The sequence below is a fragment of the Mytilus edulis genome, chromosome 8, assembly GCF_963676685.1.
Source record: "Mytilus edulis chromosome 8, xbMytEdul2.2, whole genome shotgun sequence".
Classification (NCBI taxonomy): Eukaryota; Metazoa; Mollusca; class Bivalvia; order Mytilida; family Mytilidae; genus Mytilus; species Mytilus edulis.
In genome coordinates, this window is record NC_092351.1 from 65,169,884 (window position 1) to 65,193,304 (window position 23,421).

The 23,421-nt window shown below is 30.6% G+C and overlaps 1 protein-coding gene across 2 annotated transcripts; it reads left to right on the top strand.

Annotated features, from left to right (window-relative positions):
* Positions 1-1,252: 1,252 nt before the first annotated feature.
* LOC139486088 (cartilage matrix protein-like) lies at positions 1,253-22,510 on the top strand. 2 transcript variants are annotated; one of them, XM_071270789.1, is made up of 6 exons: positions 1,253-1,362; positions 17,139-17,177; positions 17,771-18,313; positions 19,547-19,651; positions 20,351-20,450; positions 22,030-22,229. In XM_071270789.1, exons 3-6 carry the CDS (start codon positions 17,845-17,847, stop codon positions 22,091-22,093), a joined length of 738 nt encoding a protein of 245 aa, XP_071126890.1. In that variant the 5' UTR covers positions 1,253-1,362; positions 17,139-17,177; positions 17,771-17,844; the 3' UTR covers positions 22,094-22,229. The 2 variants fall into 2 exon arrangements, with proteins under 2 accessions (XP_071126890.1, XP_071126889.1); XM_071270788.1 differs by lacking the exon at positions 1,253-1,362 and having other exon boundaries at positions 16,972-17,177; positions 22,030-22,510.
* Positions 22,511-23,421: the final 911 nt, after the last annotated feature.

Below are 23,421 nucleotides of genomic sequence, written 5' to 3' on the forward strand. Positions count from 1 at the left end.
TTCGTAAATGTATGCAATTGTAGTTTTGCTACTGGGCGGATGATGTCCTCGGGGACAAAATGTCCACCAGCAGAGACATCAACCCAGTGGTTATAAAAGAGGGACGAAAGATACCAAAGGGACAGTCAAACTCATAAATCTAAAACAAACTGACAACGCCATAGCTAAAAATGAAAAGGACAAACAAAAAACAGCGCACACGACACAACATAGAAAACTGAAGAATAAACGACACGAACCGTCTAAACGTATCATCTTAACACAATGTACCATCATCGAATGCATTTAATGGGACAGGTGCATTCTAGGTTGTGAGGTGTAAAAGAGGGACCAAAATCTCAGGTGCTCTGGACGTGTAAGCAGATACATCTACACATGTGTTACCCGTCGTGGTGCTCATGTTAGTAAAAAAGGGTATTAAGCCTGATTCGGTTTTGAAGTCGTATAGTTTTAATGCGGTTTCAATGACGGCGTGTACTCCTTGTAAAATGAAAAGACGATAGATCAAAATGGTCAAAAATAACAAGGATCATCAATATATGATCCATTCATTCGTCATGCATTTCCGTTGAAAACTTGTAGATCAAGAGAATCCTTAGACATAATAGAATGATAAGCACTATTGCCGAAGTAGTTATTCAACTCATCGTCTTCAATGAATATTTCAAAAGCGCCCATACCGATTTTATTGTTAATTGAATCTACAACAACTTTAGATAGTCCTGGGTTACTCGTTATAATAATGCATACTATTGTAAAGAGATGACAAAAAAATATTACCATTTGAATAGAAAACCTGATTTGTGATGCATGGTGTATTTTATTTAAATTTATTTTTGTTATTGAAAGATGAAATGTTCAATGTAAAAAGAAACCAACAATTGTTCTGAAGATATATGTGTTGTCCGTTATATATCATATCTATGTGCACAATAAACACAGCTCGATGTGCTTAAAATTCTAATTGTATTTATCAATTTATGTGTTTTTTATATTTTCAAAAATAAATGAAAGTACAATCAGACAAAGGATTGTTTAAATTAAAATACTGATTTTAGTAATTTAACTACTTAGTTTTGTTACAAATTAGAAGTCGAAACGAAAATCGCATGATCTTTGTATTTATATTGGCAATCGTGTTTGTAATTACTTTTTACACGAAATTGTTAAATACTGATTTTCCTGTGTGAACACCGTAAACTTTAAATAGGGTATATCGATAATCAGTTTAAACAGGATTTCCAAAAGTATTTAAACCAGAGTACGATTCTGCGCATTGCTTTTAAATTTTGTCAACAAATTATTATTACCGATTGGGAATTTGACAGTACACGTCGGCTTTATCGATAGAAACAATAGACAGTAAGTTTTTTTCATATACTGTGAACTAATCATTATTGGTGGTCACAGGTTTTTGTTGTTTTCGTAGATAAATGTGGACCACGAAACTATATTTTCAACATAATAAACAATTCCTAAAGACTTGCATGCTTAGTTTGGCAAAACCTCGATATCAAATATCTGAAAAAGTACATGTGTATTCAATTCACGACAATTGTTACACAAAAAGATAACATATGCACAGTTTTCTTTTATTTGTATCTTTCAACTTTTGTTACATCTAAATAGTTTTGTCTTTATGACCTATTACATTAAGATTACAAAGTGGTTTATGAAATCAAACTGTCCAGGTGCTTAAAACCTTGACCAAATTGCTGTAGAATAACCACAGTCTTGAAAAAAAACCACTGTAGTGCAAAGCGAAACAAGAAAACAAAACTTTTAAGATCTGACCTTTTTCTCTGTATTTGAAAAAAAAACCAGTAAATATCTATCAGTAGTAAAGTTATTGTGAAGATAGCTATCTGTTAATTGCGATATCATTGACATGCTTGTATGGCCTCCCCTTTAAATATCTTCTATACATGTAATTTAAGAAAATTAATTCAATTTAAATTCGAACATTTAATATTCAGTAAAAAAAAACATAGTTACAATATTTTGCATATTTGTTTACATTTGAAATAATATTATGTTATCACCGGCTTTGTTGCATAACAATTTGAATTCTGTATTTCTCCTTAAACATCAAATACATATTGTACCTAAAATTGGATCTTTACAGATTGAATTCCGACAAGTTTATGGTAATGACAAAATATTTTTCCCCCCATCAATTCATTTACAACATATATTGATGGAGCTTATAAATATCCCATGCAGATAAAATCATACATAATTGAATTGAAAGTATGTGTGTATGTTTCACTTCTATCAATTATTTAGTTTAACAACCGTTTTGTAAAAAAAAAAATCAATATAACCTTTGGAATAAATGTAACAATTTTTATTTATTTAGGACCGAAATAGATCGAGATTAATACCAAGTCATTTGTACTCATCAAATTTTAACTCAAATGTGTTAGAAATATACAAAACAATTTGCCCTTATGCTACCAATAAACAATCTGTGTTACAAATAATTGCTAGCTACTAGTAGCACATTTATAACATGTTTCTTAGCGAATGAGGAATGTTTTAAAAGTCCACATTGCGGTAACATGTTAGTTTAAATTATTATGCTTTGTTCAAAACAAGAGCAAATCTCAAACTCAAAACAGAATCAATAACCGAATGAAGATATTTTTCACAGAAATTCACGAAAACGTCTACAACAGATACATTAAAGTTTGCATTATATCTTGCCTTACATCTATAAATTGCCGATACTAGTCGGTTAAAAAAAACCTTTAAATCTAACGGACGCCATCTCGGATTGGTTGACCTTGATGTAGTTTACGTTCATAGATGACAAGAAATATTTTTCAAATTGTCGTAACTACAGTCATGTCCATTTTGACTTTCTTCGTTAGACTTATCACCAGGTTTGTACATACATGAGCAACATGACAGGTGCCAGATGCTGAGCATAATTTGCTTACGATTTCTGAGCACCTGTGATCACCCTAAGTTGTTGGTGGGATTCATGTTGCTCAGTCGTCGTTTTTTTATGTAATTTTTTTTGTATTGTTGTTTGTTTGATTTTTCCATTTTAGCCAAGGCCTTGTCATTTTTATTTCGACCTATGAGTTCGAATGTACCTTTGGTATCCCTATTTTTTTTTTATCGTACCTATTGAACTCGCCTATCTTTAGAATTACTAATATTCATGAAAATTCTTATATCTATATTTGATATGAAATAACCTTCTATGCCTAGGTTTCACTGTCCCACAGACAGTCACACAGATGGATGACTTCATGTAGATAGATGTTTTTGTGTTCTGTTAAATTGTCCCTTTTAAAATTGTTAAACGATGATGACTGATGTACCCATATTTTGACTATTTTATTTATTGTGTCTGTTTAGTTTACGCATCAATGTAAATATAACGGAATTTGACGAGACTGTCATCAAAGTGGGAGAGTTAGCGCTATAAAACCAGGTTTAACCCACCATTTCTACATTTAAAAATGCCTGTACCAAGTCAGGAATATGACAGTTCTTGTCCATTCGTTTTTGATGCGTTTTGTTATTAGATTTTTCCATATGATTAGGGACTTTCCGAATTAATTTTCCTCCTAGTTCAGTATTTTTGTAGAACATTTGGATTGTTGGCTGTGTATGCATTTAAACTACTGAACAGTTTGGATAAAGCATGAAAAGATACAGATAAGTGTCTAAACAGTACTGAATAACCAAAGTTAATTTGTGTCTTCGTATATGTGTAAAGGTGTTGTCATTTTTTATTGGGTATTGGTTCATATAAATGCTCTTTAACCCAGTTCCAATTTTCAATCTCACTTTTAGTTAAACGTGTCATTAGATTTCTGATCCATACGAAACATACGTAAGCATCCTACATAAAATAAATAGTGCATATTATAATTCCAATATGCATATGGTAACGATATGTAAGACCGTTATATACACCCCATAACATATCCATAAATTGCATGCGTACGTAAATAAATTGTCTATGAATTATAAAAAAATGTTATCAGCTGGTTCCACAAATAATTCACATGATAAATCTAGTTGTAAATTGTGCTTTTTAAAAGTCTCTTTATCAATTGATTTCTTGAATCATGATGATGAGTTATTTTTTGTGAGTATACATGACATGACTCCGCATTTGCCATCACATACTGAATACTTCGTAATATTTTAACTACTACATCTGAGATTGTGCTTACAAACATTTTTTTCATAATGTTTTTTCTAAAGATAAACAAAATTTGAACGCAGAAACAAAGATATACAATATAAAAAAGACAATAATATAAAAAAAGTACTATATATATATAAAATGTCTTTGTCTCCTTTTACATTTTTAACCATTTTAATGTTGTATTAAGTATAGATTACACTGTTTAATCGAGGAGTTTACAAATTTGATCTCTTCATCCTGTTTCCATATTTAGTTACGGTCAAACAGCCTTCCAAAATTTGTGATCAAAATGATTTTCTGAAGAAAAAGAAAAAACAACCATCTTATTAAGTATGCAAAGTATCGTTTTATTTGATATTCATTATTCAAAATCATATTACGAAGAGAAACATATTGATTCTATAATGAAATGCTTTATGTTAAAATCTTTTAAAACAAAATATATAGTTTTGTAGTTATCTAATCTGTTTTTCTAACATGTATAATAGCTATAAGTTTTATAACATCTGATAAAAACAATATAAGTTTATTTGTTTGTATAGAAAAAAAAATTGTTAAAATATAGATTGAAATTGTTTTTTGGGAAAGATTTCTACTAGATTTGAGATAAAATGAGAGAAATGTGTAAAACAAATTGAAGTAGAATTAGGTGACCTGATAAAAATAATATTAAATCGGACCGTATATTTATAACTGTTATCAACACTTAGAATGTTTACGTAACTTTCTATTTCTTATTTTACAACCTGTTTTATTTACAGGATCAGATCAAGATCGTTTATAGTGTTGACCAAAGACTGCAATCAGATTGAAATGCTGAATACTAAATGTAAAATCGACTTTGTAGTTTGTTTTATTTTATTCACAAACTAAGCGAAATTTATTTGTTAGGCCAGGAACCGGTTTAACACTTGTTATCCTTCATCCTTTTTGTACACATATATTATCTTAACAGAAATATGCTAACAAATAGTAATTGTTGGACTGCAATATGATTACATACCGTATTATTTTATCTGTTTTTGGTATCAAACTTGTACTTAGACTAAATCCTATTTTGCTTAAGACAAACAAACTCTGAAAGACATATTGTACATGAATACTTTTATTTGTTAATTTAAAAAAACAAATTAGGCTGTCACTATTACATAAAAGCTGCATTCACAATCCCACTTTACCCTTCCGACGGCAATCATACGCCAGAACTTCCTGCTTAAAAGACTGTTGAAAAACTTGACACTGGACGTTCAAAAACTTCTTCATTATTCAAATTCAACGTACTTCAGCGTAATTTGTTTTTCTGAGGTTTAGCAAAAAGAAAATAACAAAAATACCGAATTCCTAAGAAAATTCTAAACGAAAAGTTCAGAAGCAATTGATAAAATTAGAATCTCAAACAATTTCTTTTATATATGTATACAGATTAGCGGTGCCAACTAGTGGTCGTCCCTAACCTGGTAGTCATGATATACAGGGTATAAAATACTATAGGTTTTAAACCAGTTTGTTGTATATGTACATGTAACCTGTTGAGCAGTGTTTTTCTCACAAAATAGATCACCTGTTTTCAAAAGAACAAGGAGTTACATTTTCAAACCGGAATTCTGGTAAAGATAAAGTAAGAACTAAAATGTCCTGACCATAAGAATGCTATTGTGTTAATAGTTATTTTTTTCTTTTTATTGTATTTCAAAAGTTTCTATTTGAAGGGGGTATATCATGAAACAGTTTTTGCATTTAATAACTAAGACAGGGGCATGTTTGCTGCCTGACTGATCCGCAGACAGGAAGCATGTCCATGCCTGGGTACATAGTGCAATTAACATACACTACCATGGTTTGTTTCTTCCGTTGGATAGTGCCTTTTTTCACAATTCCATCGGAACTACTAGCTGGAACAGCTCAACTATCTTAAGATACACATTTTAACACATAGTTTACCGATTCATTACATGCACTTGCCAAAAACAGACAATATGCGATAAAAAAAACATATATACTATAAAACTCACCAACAGATTTAAAAATACTATGAAGTACTTTTAATTCAGTAAAACTAAACGAATGTAGGGTGCGCGTTTCAAATGGAAAGTCGCCTATCAATCATGATAAACCAGTAGTCACCAACCAGTACTGAGTCTCATAGTTTTCCATCGTTTCATTACATCTGTTCTTTCTGCATTTGATATTGAATTCTTGTATTTGGATATTTATATTTTCAATCATCTAAGGAATAAATAAAATACTGTTTTTTATAACCGTGTGTATAAATTGTATTATATGCTCATTCAAAAACAATGTATAATGAGTAAATATCTTCAAAAATGTTAATGAACCTTTAACACGCTATAATAACACGAATAAGGGAAGTAATTTACATTTTTTACCACTAAGAATATTTATCAAGACAAGATTGGCAGTGGACAAGTCAAGTTATTTTTTACCATTTTAAAAAAATTTCAAATCATATGAATTATCAATTTTAAAATGTTCCACTCTTAATTTCTTTAAAAAGAAAGAAAGTTATTTCCTTTTTTGTAAAGATCAAGACATTTACATAATACTTTTTTCTCGTTTTCTTTGTTAGATTTACTTAATAAATAAGGAAATCATGATACAGTGCCAGATTTTTCCATGTCCAACAGTCTACAACTAAAATTTAAAGAAGTCAAGCTTTGATTTTATTTGATTATGGATTCCATTGTGTAATCCCAAAAAAATTTCTTCTCTTTTTTAATCAATTATTTTAGTGCTAAAGATTAGTCTTATTTCTCATGGAACGTGCATGGAAACTGCCGTATACATTTCTTATTCTTTTTTCAATACCTATATTTGAAGTCAGTGTTTTAGTGACTATCTATAAAGTTTCTTTGTTTATACAATGTAAATAATGTAACGCTAATGATTAATATGTCACAAGAACGGAGTTCGGGTGACTTATTGTTATTGTACGATTCTTTTTTTTTCATTTCATTATTATGTATGGGTCTGTGTTGAATAAGAGTCAATAAATTCTTAAACTTAATGGAGTTCTGGGACCGTCATTAACTATCTGCACTTTTGGTAAAGATAGTTTTTTGGATAAATATGATGAATAAAAAAGAAAAGAAAATACAAAATTGTTTGCAATGTCAAAAAATTCCCATATATTTATTTTTTATTTCAAATTCATGCGCTACGTTCAGCAATTGAGTGGTTCTGGGTAAGTTTGTTTTCAATCAATGTGAGTGGTAACAGAGTGAATATAGGTAAACGTGTGATTTTAATGCAATTTGTATGTAACAATTTTTTTCATTGGCTAAAAATTGCCGTCAAATCCAAAGTTGACCAGGCGTAACTAAGGAGGAACAACCATTTTGAAATGATTGAATCAACAAATGTTCGATTACTACTATATAATCGAAAATAAAACAACACCTACCTCGAATTCGCCGTTTTAATGTTATTTTATCCGAATTTGAAGCATACAAGTAACGTAATAACCTCCAGTTTGTAAGTTTTCATTTGTATGACGTCAAGTTTACCCATGACGTCTTTGCGCCAAAATCATACATGAAGTTTCGCGGATTTTTTTTTATTTGTCAAATTGAGACATTTCTCCAAGTTTTATCGTATTATTTCTTTTTGAAATGCATTAGAATCGGCATAACAGTACTGTAGTTGAAGAGTTGCCACCGACACTTGATTAAGGATGCTGTTATTTCTTAATTTTAATGGAAATCATGACGCGAAATTTTACATTTATGTACTTTTTGTACATTTGGTTGGTTTTCGTAAATAAAGATTAATATAAAATACAAGATGGTTTTGCAATGTTTTATATAATGCCTGTATTTCGGTTCTCAATCATATATTTGTTAAAGCATCTAAATGAGTAGATTATCATTACATGTGATTATTGTTGGAAAAGTAAATCAATGTATTGATTGTGCCAAATAAAATTGCAATTTCTTTTTCTGTTTTAAAAGAAATTATTTTTTGGCATTATATATCAGTACTTTATGCACACAAGGATGGTATGTTTAATTAAATTGATTAATATAATAGATCGAAGAAAACACTACAAAACAACTATTTGCATTTTTGAAAAGTGTCCTCGTTTCTTATTTTTTTGCAATTCATGTACATATGTTGGCAATCATTTATTAGAGTGTATCTGGATGTTAATTATTGCACGTGAATAATTTAAAAGTGCAGGTATTTATACTTCTGTTTGTGTTGAACGCATGTATTTCGTAATTTGGATGGACACCATGAACGTTATTTAGAATAAAAGGTTTTATGATCAGATTAACAATATTTATTCTGAATGCAGGAGTTAACTTGTTTGATGAAATTTGAATAACATATTATCAAGGATACTAACACTTTTATTTGTGTTGATTGAAAGTGATATTATTACTTCATTTTATAGAAATTTACGGTCTTCCGAAATTATAAATATCCCTACTTTTCGCAAACTCCAAATCTTTAATCACCACTTATTTGGACGTATAAAGGGGAATGGGTCATTTCACGCTGCAACTACTTATATGTTCAAGTGACATATTAATCCCTATAGGTACATGCTTTCCTGTAAACAAAAAATGTTCACACATTGCTTATGAATCGGTAGGTTTACATCAGTCAAAATATTGGTTATTCCAAGAGCAATTACAGTAACAATTGCAACGTTAGCTTATTGATAAGTTTATACAAAAAAAAAATGGTAACTGTAAGCAGGAAACACTAGAATAATAGGATGTTTGAAAATATAAAAATACAATTACGTAACTTCATGGACACAAGCTGTATAAGACGCCAGGAATTGCTAAACTAATAACATTTGTGCTTATTTTGATGGTCATTTCACTTGAAAAATGCTCAAATATATCAGTATGTTTATTATTGGCTAAGAACAATATTGCCAGTGGTCAATGAAATGTTGATACTGTTCTGTATATTCTGATATATCGTGACTTAATCCATAAATAAATTATCTTATTGTACCAAATCAATTCTCAATTGATGTCAAATTTCTTATGTATGAAGGTAGCGTTTAAATGACAAATGCGCATGCATTGCTTTTAATGACGTTTATAGCCCTTTCTTGTGGTATTAAAATTTATTTCATGCATGACAAGTACGTCACAAATTATTTAGTAAAATGAAAGAAATATTTCCATGTTATTATAATGCAAAAGACATGTTTTAACAACTTATGCGATATGTACACGTTAAAAACACATTTGAAAAATTAATGATGATATAAAACTAATTTTAAATACAAATGGGTCATCGTTTTAAATTTGATCTTCCAATTTTTTATTTATATGATACGATTAGTTCTGTAACTAAATGAATAAAAGAACACATATCTTTTTATTTGAAGAACTTTTTGAACCTAAATAATGTCTATTTACCCTGAAAAGTATGTACGAAATTATCAGTTCTTTTTACATTTCATGTCACATCTGTTGGGTCTGCATAACATATAATTGAAAATATACATTTGTAAAGACAATATGTAAACAAAAAGAATCAAACAAAAGTATCAAACAACAGCAGCTCTAACATTTATAATGACTTATCAACCAATGGTTAGATAATCTACACAAAAGATCAGCGAATTGCCAAGTTAGTGGATGAATTTCGTGTAATATACTTTCTTAATGTACTCCTTCTTTGTATCCTCTTTGGATTACTTTTTTGTTTTTTCCATGCTTCTATCTGGCCTTTCCTGTAAGATCTAGCATTCATGGTCTTGTTGTATTAACATTGCCTACAGTTGTATGTTGTTGTGATCTGCATGTCATCAACATGTATATCATTATTAGATCTATTTCCAAATAGTTTATTTCCTCTGCAGCTTTATTTGATTCAGCTGACAGTTCTCCATGCTAAATAGTTGTGTGTGCTTTGCACGTCAGTTTATCAGAATCGGCAGTAGGAATTTCGTTTATTTTAGATATAAAAAAATAATTAATTAATAACTTTATTAATTTAAATGGATCACATGAGAATGGTTTGTGTGTTAATTGCATTTGATAAAGATGTTTAATCTGTTTAATGCCTTAAAACGTGGTTCTAAGCTAAGTTTTAAGGATCTGTATTTCTACATTGTTTGGTTCAATGCTTAGATATTGAAAATGTGTTGTCTTTGTTCTCTGGACATTATATATATTCCCACCAAAAACGGAAAAAATCACTACCGCTGTCGGTATTTTGTGGTTTACCTGTTAGAATGTACTATTACGTAATTTATCTTTGTATGTGGCTGTCCTGGGTTTTCTTCCTTTCATTTGTACTATATTCTGTCTACGTAATATTGTCAATTAACGGTTTTGTTAACATTGCATATAAGCAGGAGGTTCGTATACCCATGAAACTCATGATTTTTCATAGTTTGTCCTGTAACAAGTCATAAAGATGTTCTGGAATTAGTTCATTTCTATGTTCAATGTACATGGGCGTTTGTTTTAAATGAGTTACTTTTCAACATTTTTGTTTGATTCTCAAATATACAGTTTTATTATACATACTTGTACACTATAAGATAAATGTGAATCAACAATATGTTAAATGTCAATTTTTAAGCAGAAAATGTAAACTCATAAAAAAGGATTGAAAGTCTTTCTCAATTTCTCCGTTCGTTACACTATTATCTTGAACTACTAGATACATATGCGTTGATATGAGTTTTGCTGAAACATCCTAAGAAGGGGTGATAATGTACATGTATTGTCATGAGTTGGCCTTTTATATCTTACTACCGCATGTATTTCAATCCTTGTTGCAATGCGTTGGCTGACTCTTGATTCCTTTCACCCAACAATATTTGGTCTCTGGTAAATATGTCTCCTCCTACAATTGCGTTTTTATGGTATTTGTAACAAATCAAATTGTTAGTTAGAATTAGAATTTATTTTGATGATTATGATTTTTTTTTTTGGGGGGGGGCACTGAGTAACAACTCGAAAGTTAGTGTCTTACCTCATGATAGCCGTTAGAGCAGATTTCAATATTCACAAATCAAGGGTATGTGAAGACGAAATCTGTAGCCATTTAGCTTTTAAAATTGAATGATTACAAGTCTTTGGAAGAAAATATTCAACCAATGTCTTCTGTAAGAAAAGAAATTTCGTATGAATATGACTAACAGAAAAGCGGGTATGGCTTTGAATAAATATGTTTAGTTAAAATTGACAGTCAGCAAGTAATCAGATTTTTTTTTGTATTTTTCTTTTAATATGTACTATGCACAATCCGAGCCAAGGTTGGAGACATCCGTTCAGAGTTATGCGCTATGTTCTCAACATTGACTAATTGTGCATACTGAATACTTAAAACAACATTATTTTAATAAAAGGTTGCTTGCACATGATGAACAGTAGCTTGCAACAATACAAATTGTCACTAAACAAACTCATCATTGACAACAGATTTAAATTAAAATGTTGTACGTCTGAATGCTCGTTTCGTAATTTGAGTGTTCATTTACAAATTCAGACAATTTGGTGGTATAAAAGTTTCTATTTTTTTGTCATCATAATCTCGATTTTCGAAAATTTTGTCTTGATTACTGACCAGAAAAGACTGAGGGGATAGAGTAATCAATTACATTTTGTATTTTTGTAGGAATATTTTCAATAGCCGACACCGTAATATTTTGAGTGTTAGGATATCTCCCGTTATTTATTATATTTTACGAATAACCATGCTTTACAATCGCTGAATGTTTACAAGCAGTAAAAACCAAACTAGAACCAGACATACATAAAGCTCAGTTGGATTCGTTCTGCATAGTTCAATATAGTTTTAACCAGCTAGCTTACATGTTCGAGGCCTAATAGTAAAAAAAAATATAAGTCAAATTTATATCATTTATTTTTTTCATTTTTAATCAAAATACCAAATAAAATATCGAAAAACTTTAAAAAAAATTTCAATAATTTTAATCATCTAAAAAATAAAAAAATAAAGATATATCTTATTCAGCGAAATAATTTACTTTTTTTGAAATATAGATGCCTGACATTATTTTGACCGAAATCTTACTCACTAGAATGAAAACACATCCAAGAGGTATTTTTTTTCCGTGCAAAAAGCAAAAAATTCGACGAAAAAGTGTACACGGTTAATAAGTCGCACGACAAGTTTTCATTTTACGATGATGTTATGATTACATAAAACTGATGCAACTGTTTTCTTCTGGTAATCACATTTCTTTTCTAGGTATCAATAATTTGTTCATTATAAATGTAGTCTTAAGAGCATACGATACAGTTACGGGGGAGGTAATGACCATGCAAACGTACAATGTCAATGTTCGCGACGTCAAACTGTGACATATCGGAAAAAATGTATTTTTCGACAGATTTTTATCATTCAAATTGACTTAATTTTTATACAAATTCAAGGACCCCTTTTTTAAATGACATTCGGTTGGATAAAATATGATGATTTTTTTGTACCAATTTTCATGAAAAAAGTCAATAATGCATTTATTTTTAAATGTGATAAATATGCAGCAAAATAAAAACACGTTTTGTTTTCTACATTCCCGAACATTTGATAAATTTTAGGTATTTCTTGGTACAGACGCGTATATGCACGGAATCGAACATATTTTGTGAGATCTCAACTAGAATTGTCAATCTACAGGAAGGTGTATATACATAAAATCGTGGTAGAACGTTTTTACTTACAAAACGAATTTAAACATCATGTTCTCCGCATTTTATATTTTCTTACCTTCTGTGCATTAATTGGATATGATCGGTTAAAAGCACCCGCGTGGAGACTCTTGATTAGAAGGCGTGGTGAATTTCAATATACGGTCAGTAGTGGTGTCACGCTCCCTTGTAAAAACACCAAGGTTTGGAAGGTTTCAGACGACGATGCAATTGATGACGAACGATTGAAATAAATTAATAAATAGAAATCAGAAGATCCAAGTCACAATGTGTAAAATGTAAACAAATAAAGATCAAACTATGGCCTTTAAAAAGGGGCCTTGATTCACACATAAAAGCAAACTATAAAGGGATCCTTCTGTAGAACAATACAAACAGGCAAAGCAACAGTGTATTCTACATTAAACACGAGAAACGAGAAACTCTTAGGAACCACATTAATAAACGACAACCTCTGGTAATGTAATAAATGACTTATCTTTCTTTATACAAATAAACAGTGTTACAAATAAATTGCGATTTTGTCTCAAAATAAACATATTTGGGCTACGAACAAGACCGATAGTGTACTTCCATTGTACCATGCAAAATGACGGTATACAGTGAATGTATCTTATCTGTATTGCGTTTCCGCTAAATTTTCAAAGTTTCAATGCAACGTTTCAAGAAACATAAAGTATCCTTTTTTAGAAATTGTATTTATTACTTTTCTGGCTATTTACCTGGCAGTATATTATAAATATTTGAGTATATGTAGTAAGATAGATTTTTAATTTCATATCAAAATATGGAATCTGCTTATTGATGTGTGCATTATCAGAATTCGAAGTCTAACTCTAAAGTCCAAAGTAGTTCATATTGACTTTGAATGTGCAATGCATACTGCTATACCATAAAAATGGCAGTCGTTGAAGATTTCAGGAAAAAGTTGATGGCAAATAATTCAATCGAAAGGTCTTAGTGACTATTACAAGACAAAGATTTGGATTTTGAAAATGGTTGACAAATTAATTTGATTTGACTTATTTCATGTATTTGTATTGTAGCCCTGTCATGTAATGTTGTCATTTTAATGTTATATTTAACATATTCATAAAAGCGGAAGGTTTGACATGCCAAAAAACCAAGTTTAACCCACCATTTTTTTCTTTCTTTAAATGGCCTGTACCAAGTCAGGAAAATGGCCATTGTTATAATATAATTCGTTTTTGCGTGTGTTGCATTTTAATGCTGTGTTTCTGTTTTGTTGTAGTTCTCCTCTTATATTTGATGCGTTTCCCTCGGTTTTAGTTTAATAAAATTGGGAAAGGAAATGGGGAATGTGTCAAAGCGATAACAACCCGACCATAGAGCAGACAACAGCCGAAGGCCACCAATGGGTCTTCAATGTAGCGAGAAACTCCCGTATCCGTAGGCGTCCTTCAGCTGGTCCCTTAAAAATATGTGTACTAGTACAGTGATAATGGACGTCATACTAAACTCCGAATTATACACAAGAAACTAAAATTAAAAATCATACAAGACTAAAAAAGGCCAGAGGCTCCTGACTTGGGATAGGCACAAAATTGCGGCGGGGTTAAACATGTTTATGAGATCTCAACCCTCCCCTATACCTCTAGCCAATGTAGAAAAGTATTATTTTTTTACAATCGATTTATGAATTTCGAACAGCGGTATACTACTGTTGCCTTTATTTACTGGAGGAAAAGGAGAAGATGGACTTCCTTGTTGAACAAATCACAAAAGGTGTAAACGGCGAATGTACTACTATGGACTTTGTACAACGTCTTGTTAATGCTGACTTTTAAACATACAATTAAATTCATTAAATGATGAATTTTACTTGTATGTTATGGTGACTAATATTAACTTAATAAACATGTAATTCATTTTTATTTTTACTTTGCTTTTGTTCAACAGGTATTCCGTAATTATTTTCCGAGAAAGTAATAACTAATTTTTTTCTGGAATCGTTACTATTTTCATCAAACTATATACCGGAAAAGTAAGGTATTTATTCCATATACGTAGACTTTTTTCCGGAAACGTCATCAGAGAAAATTAATGCCCATTTCTGGAAACGTAAAACGCCGCGTTCATTTTTCGCATTGTCAGTGTGTAATAGCATGTTGATGTTTTATGACGTACGTTATGGTGTAATTTTCATGGTTTCGATGTTGTATAATTTTGTCACAAATCTGTTTTACACATCATGACAACATAATGTAATAAACTTTATATGACGCTGAATTTTGTTGACAATCCTCGTCATTTAATTGTAAAACGTTATTTCAATACAGACATTTAATGCAATAGATTTGAAAATATTAATTCTATCATATTTGATTAATGTTTTTTTCTTCGGATAAAGCTGATTTTTGTAGTAAAACAATGCGTTATGAATTTCCATTTCAAATATTAGGTATTATGATATATTGATATCAATCGCACTTTAATTGGTTGGATTCACTTCAATTATGTATGTCAATTAAACTTTGGAAAAAGAGTAATCATACCCCGATGATGTGTCGTTTAATTTACTTAAACTATTATTGTTTACTATTACAGGTTTAAATACAAAATCAGTGACCCTTTTACCGGTATCACACTATACAAGCTTTAAAAAAAGTTAAATTTAAAAAGTCTAGTACTAGAGTACTTGTATTGGTTCTTTATTGTCTTTGTGTTCATATACGAGTGTTTGTTGATTTATACGCATTTATTATATGGAATTTCGTTTTTAAAGATTAAAATTAAATTGGTGTTTCGTCATTGTGTATCTGAAACTGTACGATGTGACAAAATATGTATAGAAACAAAAACAATAAAACAATATATACACTAATTAAATATTTTAAAATTCACCGTTCAAAATTTGTGCAAAAATTCGGTGTTGTTATCTAAACTAAAGAGGTTATCGAGAATAGTTTTTAAAACTTGAGTGGTTTTTTTGTCTATGATACTATATGAATACCAATTTTAAATGTAAAACCTATGCCCAAAAAGAAAAACTGTTTGAGAATCATTATGGTTTCTTCATTTTTTCTTCATTTTTCGAATCCAAAGATATTCAACTTTTGGATACAAACGAGTATAAAATTTAGAATGGAAACGGGAATGTGTCAAAGAGACAACAACCCGACCAAAGAGTAGAAAACAACCGAAGACCACCAATTGGTCTTCAAAACAGCGGGAAAATCCGGCGCCCAGAGGCATACTTCATGCTGTCCATAAAAATGTGTACTTGTTCAGTGATAATGGACGTCAAACTGAACTCCAAAATATATAAATGAACAAAAATTTAAATTATTCAATATAAAAAGAAGATGTGGTATGATTGCCAATGAGACAACTCTCCACAAGAGACCAAAATGACACAGAAATTAACAACTATAAGTAACCGTACGGTCTTCAACAATAAGTTAAGCCCAAACCGCATATTCAGCTATAAAAGGCCCCGAAATGACAATGTTAAACAATTCAAACGAATAAACTATACTAACAAAAGGTCAGAGTTTCCTGACTTGGGACAGGCGCAAAAGTGCAGCGGAGTTAAACATGTTTTGTGACATCTCAACCCTCCCCAAACACCTTTATCCAATGTATAAAATCAATACCCATTTAAGGCATGCATGACGATTGTTAATAACACAGCATACCTTTGTCTAGTAATGTTTAACGTTCCAGTCCATCTTATTTGAAAAACCTTATATTTTTAAACCGATTAAAATATTCATTAAATATTTTCTACTGGACGTTTTACAATCACCAATCATAGTCGTAAGTATATGTTACACTAATTATAAACTATAGGAAAGAAGATATCTATATTTTTATATAAAGATAATACTATTGTTTATAGTAATTGTTTGAAAAAGTATATTGATTGCTATATATTGAAAAACGATATACAGTGAAACCTGACTAAACCGAACCCTTTCGGGACTTGAGATTTTGTTCGGTTCTGGGAGGTATTCTGTTTCATCAGGTTCACAAGGCATAAAATGTGATATGATTGGTTTTCAGAACAAGTTTGGATTAGACAGGTTTTCGGTTTTTTCAGGGTTCGGTTTAATCAGGTTTCACTGTAATATGTAATTCTACAGAAATGAACCAATGAACTGTGTATAATGTAATATATTTACGCAAAGTAGGCCAATAATAACTCTGAAGGACTGCATTATTGTTTATGTATCTTATTATGAAGGCACAAGTGTGACAAAAATGTATTACATCTTGGCATTCATAGTTGTGTAAAGACATGATAAAGCATCTATTATTTATAAATCTAGTTCTACAGCGGATACATTTAGGGAATAGCCTTCTTAAAGGTGAGTGCCGTTTAGAAGTTTTCTTTCTATTCCATTTTAATGTATATAACTTGATAATAAGTATTAAATATTTCTGATGTTTATAAAACAAACTTTTTTAAGATTATAATTATATTTCATCTGTAGTTTGCATTTCCAAAGATGTCTATATCGTTTTAAAACAAATATTAATCTCTTTTGGAGAAATGAAATCGGCCACATGGAGAATTGGTTTCTTTACGTTGTCCTTTGTCTGTTTGCCATAGAAATATATTAAAATTATGGGCCGATGTGAACTATTGTAAACATATTACTTCGATACAACCTTAGTAGTTATATCTTATATCAAAACGTATATACACAATAAAGTCATCATAGATACCAGGATTGAAATTTTGTATTTGCGCCAGACGTGTGTATAATGAACAAAAGACTCATCAGTGACATTGGGATAAAAAAAAGTTAAAAAGGCAAAAAAAAGTAAGACGTTGATGAGCATAGGACCGATATTTCATAAAAGTTTTACCAAATACAGCTTTGGTAATCTAGTCCTACAAAATGTTGTCTTTGATGGTACTGATATTCAGTTTATTTAATATATTATTGTTTCATAGATGTAGTATATGTGATAGACAGGTCTGGGAGTGTGACTGAAAGCAATTTTAATGAGGCTGTTAACTTTATCTACATGGTAACAGAATATCTAACAATTGGTAACGATGCAATTATGGTTTCTATAGTAACATACAGTGATAGCAATCGGTTAGAATTTGCATTTAATACATACTCCACAAACACAAGTCTCTTGGCAGCCATTAACAGTTTATCGGGTACAATAACAACTGGAGGTACAAATACTGGGGAAGCTTTACAGTATGTCCAATCAGAAGTTTTACAAACTATAAACGGAGCTAGAACTGGAATAGATAAAGTAGTGGTTGTGTTAACAGATGGTGCGTCCAATGGTGCAATTGACCCAGGAACAGCTGCAGATAGCTTAAGATCAGAGGGAATAGAAGTTTTTGCAGTTGGTATTGGAACATCACATCTAAACGAACTTCAAGATATAGCAAATGATCCGGCATCATATCATGTCATGTATGTTTCTGAATTCATATATTTGTGCGGTCTTATACCAGCTTTAGTTCCAAAACTAGGTAATTATTCATATATTATTGGATACAGAAATTTTAACAATACTCCCTAAGACATAATGCAGATTTTCGTTGTTAAGATAAGATGTAAAGTTTACATTTAAAAAAATGTATCACAGAGACATAAGAAACACACAAACAGTTTGACGTAACTATATTAACGTTCTAAAATTGAAAATTAAGCAGATACTTAGTTTATCGCTTAATTTCTCTGAACTTAAAAAACGTTGTGTATAAATCCAAGGTCATTATAGGTTGTTGCAGACCTTCGCCAAACACCTTATAAATTGCCTTCGTTGTCTCGAACGCAAGGCTGACTTACACCAAATACTTGCCAGTTGAACTATGGTTATATACTGCTTCTAGGACAAGCGTGATGAATTAAGAATAACGAACACTATGACAGGTCGGTCTGAACTTATGTTAGATGACAGTTCTTTCTGTATCAACTACTACCCTACTAAAATTGGGAATGAAAAGGGGAAATGTGTTAAGGAGACAACAACACGACCAAAGGGCAATAACAGCCGAATGCCACCAATGGGTCTTCCAAGCAGCAAAAAAATCCATCACCCAGGGGTGTGTTTTAGCTGCACTCTAAACAAAAAAGTATACTAGTTCAGTGATAATGGACATCATTTTAAACTCTTAAATATATAAAAGACACTAAATTAATGATCATACAATTGCAAGACTAACAAAACTAGTCAAGAGGCTCCTGAATGGGACAGGCGCTGGTTAAAGCTTGGTTTATATTGATAATGCGTTAACACAATTGTGTCTTGTTATTCTTGTTATATTTGCAAATGTATGCTGAACACGATTTCCTCATCTTAAACTCCCCAAATATCATAAACATAAAATGTGATCGACAATAGACGTGTAAATAATACATGAGGTTAAACAAATGATAGTGACATTTTATTTACTTTAAGCTAGTTAAAAACTTAGTCACTCTAGTAGTATAGGTAAACTCTATTCTCCAAAATAAGAATATATGTTATGATTGCGAATGAATCAGCTGCAAGAGACTTAAGTGACGTAATGCCACATAAGCCGCAAAGTTTTAATTGAATGGAATTATAGGTATAAATAATGTTGAGTACCTGTAATAAAAGCGAAACAGAATGAAGGTTTGTTTAGTATATCGCAATGAAATGCAACGTGAATGTAAGTTCAAGTATGCCGGTTTGAAGTGGACGACATATTTATGTGTGTTTATGTTTATGTTTAAAGATAGTTCATTAACGGCAACCTTACTGGCAGATTGTAAAACAGATCCGGTGACAACAACACCGTGGCCAACAGTTACGTCCAGTATTTTGTCTGCGGAAACAGAATGTAAATATTTACATTTATTTATATATCACACTCATCAAAAAGTGGGTATACTGTCTTCTTGAATAGATCGTTTAGAAAAAAAAGCCTATAAGGTTCTCATTTTTAATTAGCATATGTAGGAAAGTTTGTTTTTTCATGTACCAGGATTTTCAAACCCGTCAAAAAAACTACAGAAAAAAATAAAAATATCGTTTCTTTCATATATATTTGATAATGATTGAAAGGGTTAAAACATAATGTTAATATTATGTTTTAAATATAAGAATGAATATGACGTTTTTCCAACACACTTAAAAACATCCTATTCATTCACTTTATAAAATATACCTTATCATCATATCTGGATTTGCCTATCGTTCTGTTGCAAATAGTTGTTTTATTTTTACAATTTGTTTATTATCTTATATATATTCAAAAATATTACAGACATCAGATATCGACTTACAACATGTAAAACGAAACATTCTCCATTAGAACTACAGAAAACATGTGTTAAATAAGATTAATATGTTAGCAATATAGCATTTAAAATTATTGAATGAACAGTCACAAAATTTAAAGTGTTTTTTTTCTTTTCTTGTTTGTGTAAGGGGAGGAGTAATTACTTTGCTGTGGTTTGGTTTTTTTGAAAATGTTATAATATTGCTGTTTTTTTTGTCATTAAATGTATTGTATCGCAAAATAATTTTACATTTTTAGCGAAAACCGGTATAATTGTTGGAACAGTATTGGCTTCTGTCGTAGTAATTGCTGTTACTATCGTAGTTACCATAGTAGTACATAAAATACTGGTTAAAAGGTAAACGATATAAAAATTATTTAGTACTGCTGAGCAAAATATCACGTGATTTGTGAATAAACAAGAAAATGACTTCACTAAGAAATTGGTCTGGAATCAAATGACATATCCATTACTTCAACTTTTAATGAAGTAATATTAAGCAACAATGTCGTCAAAACACAATCCATTCAGTAATTAATGAATCTAGCTGTTTTTAAGATTGGTAAAAAATGCCTGGTTTCTAGTACCAATTTTATTATAGGCAATTGTATATACCATTCTGTGATATATCAGTGGTAATAGTTGAAGCTTTTTTAACTAATTTTATAGTTCGGTCTTATGTTGTACTGTAACATCACTGTCCAAGGTTAGGGGAGATTTGGATCCCGGTAACATGTTTAACCCCGCCACATTCTGTATATATGTGCCTGTCCAAAGTCAGGAGCCTGTATTTCAGTGGATGTCGTTTGTTGATGTGTTACATATTTGTTTTTCGTTTTATTTGTTTTTAACATAATGTGGCCGTTAGTTTTCTCGTTTGAACTGTTTTACATTTGCCATTTTGGGGCCTTTTATAGCTGACTATGCGGTATCGGCTTTGCTTATTGTTGAAGGCCCTACGGTGACCTATCATTGTTGTTAATGTCTGTGTCATGTGGTCTCATTGGCAATTATATCGCATCCTTTTTTTATATTTAGTAAAGTAAAACTGTCATCAATTGAAACATTAATTACTTTAATTGATTTGCCTAACTCCAGTTGCAAGCATTTCATTCATGTTAATAACGAGAAAAAAAATGATAATATATACAAAAGGTGTGCAAGGTCGATGGTGATTTAGTTTAACATGTTTAAAGCGGGAAATGAGGATTGCCACAATAAGAATGAGGGCATTTATATATACAGACATTGTGCCTTACAACTGGTTACTAAAACCCCTCTTATATTGTTTGGAAGAGTTCTGTAACTTGCAGATTATTAAGCATTCTCTCTACTCGAAGCATCAAATTAAACATCCTCATCCTGGCACATTGTGGCTACTTATTTATACATCCTAAACAGTACAATGATATTCTTTAGTAATAGTTTTTTGTCGGATCTGGAAAAATACATGTGACCATATTTCTATACTGTAGTCAATCAATATGTATTGTACAAGAATAGAATGAGTTTCCTTTTTACAAATTACAAAAAAAATCTAAAGCATTTTATACTTAGAAAAAATAAATAATAAAAGAGACACGTGTTTGATGTCATATACTAGTACATTATGTTTTGACATGTATAAATGATAAATTGTTTGCAAAATACTTATCTTAATCAGAAGTATGTGTAAACACATTAATGTTATTGTTGATACATTAAAAGTAATCTAGATGATATTTTTGCTAATTGCAATGTTACTGTTTGCTGTATGATATCGTTTTTAGTTTTAACTTATTCAGTTACGTATACGACATAAGTATACATAAGTTAATATTTTAAGTCTCTTAAGATAGAAATACTAGTACTTCCGCCTAACACATGATGGCAAACATATAAACTGCATTTTCAAAACTATGAATTTATATTTTATATTTAAATCATTTTTTTTCAGGAAAAGAGTACATGTGCGGATAACTTTTGTGCCAGGAATTGGGTTTACAACACAGGAAATTTGACAAGAGATAGAACAAAAAAATAATGAATAAAATAAACAATACACAGATGTCAAATATTTTACCCTGTAAAGTAAGGAAAAAAAAGGAATACGAATATCTGACAAAAATTTTAAAACCTCACATAAGTACATCCTAAATACACATTTGAGCTAGGTTACTCAACCTCAAGTCATAAGTGAACAAATCTAGCTTGTATAAACAAATTCTGAATTACTTTTTTCTTATTCAACAACACAATTTTTGAAGTATTTTCGCAAACAAGAGTTCTTTTGATACATCTTAACTTTTTTTCATATATCAAGATAATTATAATAAATAGTTTACTGTTGTAATATTCTGGAGTAAGTTTTATTGTTTTATATACATGTAAATACTAACTGTACTACAAATATAATCAACAATGTAATATCATAACAATACCTATTGTGTTTGAAGGCAGTGGTTGCATATCTATTTTGCAAATGTTGGCATAGATTGAAGACAGCACTACACCGAAACAACTCTCTACCAGACAATGAATGGCATAGAGGCTAGCAGGTATAGGTCACTTTACGGCCTTCAATAATGAGCAAAACCAATACCTCATAGTCTGATATGAAATGTCCCGCAATGACAAAAACTATTCAAACAAGAAATAATGAATCATAAATAAAAATAGATTACTGGTTTGAATTTGAAAAGAAACTTTATTAAAGAGATTTAGTATACTCTTCAGAGCTACATGTACAGATACAAAAAGAGACCTGCATTGGGTTTATAGAGACATCTGCATGCAATACCAACGAACGATTTTAACACGCGTACATATTCTTCAAAACCAGATTCAATTCAACATTTTCTACAATAGAAAATTTCTGTACAAGTCAGGAAAATGACAGTTGTTATCCCTTCGTTTGATGTATTTGAGCTTTTGGTTTTGCTATTTGATTAGGGACTATCCGTTTTGAATTTTGATTTTCTTATTGTATTTCATTCTCTCATAAATCTTCAATGAAGTTTGCAACATCAATTCATAAGTGATCACTAAATTCAATTGGGTATAAAACTTGTTCTATTGATGTTTTGGAAATCTGAGACACGGTTTTGGAGGTCCAGCTGTGTTGTACAAGAATCTATAAAACATTTTAGGATGCTATGAAGAACAAAGACGCTAAATTCATTCAAGTGTGGACATCACAATATAGCAACTAATTACATAACAATTGATTATGTAATAATTATGTCATAATGAAATTATCACAATTTGAAAGATTAATCTTTCTTCTTTCTTTTGGTACCTCATTTATAAAATATAAAGAAGGATGAAATCAATTACATCAGTTTAAAGT